The sequence below is a fragment of the Sinocyclocheilus grahami genome, unplaced genomic scaffold, assembly GCF_001515645.1.
Source record: "Sinocyclocheilus grahami isolate Dianchi unplaced genomic scaffold, SAMN03320097.WGS_v1.1 scaffold1819.1, whole genome shotgun sequence".
Lineage (NCBI taxonomy): Eukaryota > Metazoa > Chordata > Actinopteri > Cypriniformes > Cyprinidae > Sinocyclocheilus > Sinocyclocheilus grahami.
In genome coordinates, this window is record NW_015506998.1 from 236699 (window position 1) to 239713 (window position 3015).

At 41.1% G+C, this 3015-nt stretch overlaps 1 protein-coding gene across 1 annotated transcript in view; it reads left to right on the forward strand.

Moving 5' to 3' along the window:
- The first annotated feature begins 1094 nt into the window (after positions 1-1094).
- LOC107572836 (adenylate cyclase type 4-like) overlaps positions 1095-3015 on the forward strand; it is a 20616-nt gene continuing 18695 nt past the window's right edge. Inside the window, exons 1-4 of the mRNA XM_016259268.1 lie at positions 1095-1415; positions 1982-2143; positions 2432-2581; positions 2758-2903. Coding sequence (XP_016114754.1) covers positions 1095-1415; positions 1982-2143; positions 2432-2581; positions 2758-2903 — 779 coding nt within the window. The remainder of the gene's footprint in view (positions 1416-1981; positions 2144-2431; positions 2582-2757; positions 2904-3015) is intronic.

Below are 3015 nucleotides of genomic sequence, written 5' to 3' on the forward strand. Positions count from 1 at the left end.
TGAATTTTGAGCGGGAGAAGTTTTCTTTGTCTTTGTTTATGGCCCATTTGCATGTTTATGGCCGGTCTGGAGGATTGGTGCAGTTTTACCCAAAATATAGTACAAATAGTATGATGCATTTCACGATCACATAGTGTACATCATTGTTTGAGGAATAAAGAGTAGATCATTTTGATACCAAGAAAGAAACATCTAGAAGATATTAAACCAGAGATACATTCATACACCTGAATATGAGCGTTTAGAGCTTAACTAATACAAATACCGAGTGGTAACTAGGCTAATACAATAGGGAAACATACAAACAACACATGTATATACCAGATACAATTGTAACTGATTAAGTATAGTGTAAATAAAGAAAATGTCTTTATGTGTGTGTGTTAAGTGAGCATGTTGTAGTTTGCTGGTCAGCCGGGCCGTTGGTGCCTGGCACCGGAGTTCATTTACGTCTCTTTGGAATGTGTTTGAAGTCAGATGAAGAGACGAGAGTGGTGAAACTGTTTAGCATCTCCTTGATAGTGGGGGAAACCATTGGCAATTTAGCACCCATATAAATGTAGAATGTGGGGCCATGTCTGTAATTTATATGCAAATGTCAAAAGGCTAAAAGGGGTCTCTAAGACATAAAACCCCAATGATCATCCATGATTTTAAGCAGATGCTACAGTGGAGTCAAAATTGGTTCTTCTATTGAGTTGATATATATGAAAACCCATTATACTGTTAATTGATTTGAAGTTTCAGATGCATTTCAGATGTTTCTCTTGACTTAATGATCTTCTTTACCATTGTGTCCTTCAAGTAACGGCTAACACATCTGACACGCTTCGAGAGGAACGGAGCTTCACTACGCAGATTTACTTCAAGAGACTTGAAGAGCTCGAGGAGCTCTGAAAACAAAAAAGCGACTGGAAACTGGTCTCAAAGCCTCAGACTTTATCTAATCCAGTTTGTACAATGGAAGTTTTAACCCCTCCTTGGCAGACATTATTTATTGGCGTATGTTGACTTTGCACAATGGCGTCTTGCTGAAACTGTGCAGGAACAGAAATCGTTAAAAGAAGCACAAACAAAGATCCAGAAGCGTGAGCATGTTGGACAACTCAAAGGTTTACATCGAGCTGGGTGTCGCCAAGCTCGGGAACGTCCCCGAACCCCTGAAACCACGTACATCATTGAGGATCGAGAGCCATTTTAGTGAATCCCTCAGTGCTAGCGCTCCCAATCCTGAAGAGGAACGCAATAATCGCACCATAAATGGACTTAGCAATGGCACTCCTTCTCAGAACATCCCACACTGGACTCAACCTGATGCCGTCGACAGGAAACGCAGTTTGGCGACGCTATCTGAGACCTCCAGGACTTCCAATGCCACCACTGAGGTTTCTCAGAGCTCTCGCAGCAGGTTCATAGTGGACGATGAACCGCGTGAATCCCGCTGGAGGTAATACACAGATCCTGAAGATAAATGTAATAACCTCATTTTCAGGTGTGTTTTCTAGACCTGGAAAAGTCATGTAAACTATTTAAATGTAATCTAAAACCTAAAGATATACATTTTTCTGGTTATGCCATGCTCAAAAATATTTTCAGTAAAAATTGCTAGTAAAAAATATTTGTAAACGTCCTTAATCCTTATGCAGGACATCTTCTGCAATTCCGAATTTTAATTGATTAAAATTGTAATAATACACTTTTAATAGTTAATAATTTAAGTTTGCATGTATCATGAACATGCCTGGTTTGAACAAGATTCACAAAATTCAGTTTTGGTCTAGTTTTAGTTATTTTAATACATCAAGCTAAACTATACTAATATTAGAAATGGTGCCTTGGCAACTAGCTGAAAAAAATACTTTTTAAATTGTATTTTATTTCCGATAATGTTAAGGTGTTAAGTTAGTTGTCTATAATAACTCTACTGTATATATGAGAAATGCTGATTTTCGGCTGTAATGTTGTTGTTTTTCTTCATCAGGTCGCGTTCTTCCTCTTCCTGTCACTGTCTGTTTATACAGTTCTTCCTCTCCCGCTCTCATGGGCTCTGAGCTTCGGCATCGGAACCAGTGTTTCTCACATCATTGTCATCAGTGTGTATGTGTCTGTAACCAGCCCTCAGACACAAGACCTGGCTGTGCAGGTAACACACACACACACACACTCTCACACACTCACACACACACACAAACACACACTCACACAGAGATAGGCACACACACACACACAGTATATATACACACACACACACACACTCTCACACACACACACACACAAACACACACACAGTATGTATACACACACACACACATATGTATTGATGGCTGGTCAGAGGAAATGTTATATGCAAATGGTGAGCAGTGGAGGCCATCAGTTGACACCAGATGATTTTCCTGCCGCCGCACATATTCAAAACCTCTTTCTGTGTCAGCTGGTGGCGAACACAGTGCTGTTCGTGTGTGTTAATGCCGTGGGTGTGTTTCACCTGTGGCACACTGAACACGCTCACAGGAAGTCCAGCAAGAAACGGGAAGATTTCAGCAGAAACCGCGCCACACAAGCCAAACAGAAACGTAACCAGGTACAGATTTGCATACATGTATACTTCATTCAGACCGTGTGTGTCTCAGTAGGGTGCTTTTGAGTGTGTGCATGTTGCTTTCCAATGCTTAGGCTTTGCAACAGAGCTGAAATAAATAAATACGCAAAGACATTGTTAATAAAGACAATGTTAAACCGGTTAACCCGTGTGTCCAGGAGCATCTCCTGCTGTCTGTGCTGCCGAGATACATCGCCATGGAGCTGAAGACGGAAATCGTCAAACGTCTGTCTGCAAAATGCAGCGCCGAAGAGAACCGACCAAACTTCCACAGTCTCTACATCCGACAGCACAAAGACATCAGGTGAGACCAGACACACACAACACACTCATAAACAAACAAGCACACACACACACACACACACACAAACAAACAAAAACATGCACAACACACTCATAAACACACACACACACAC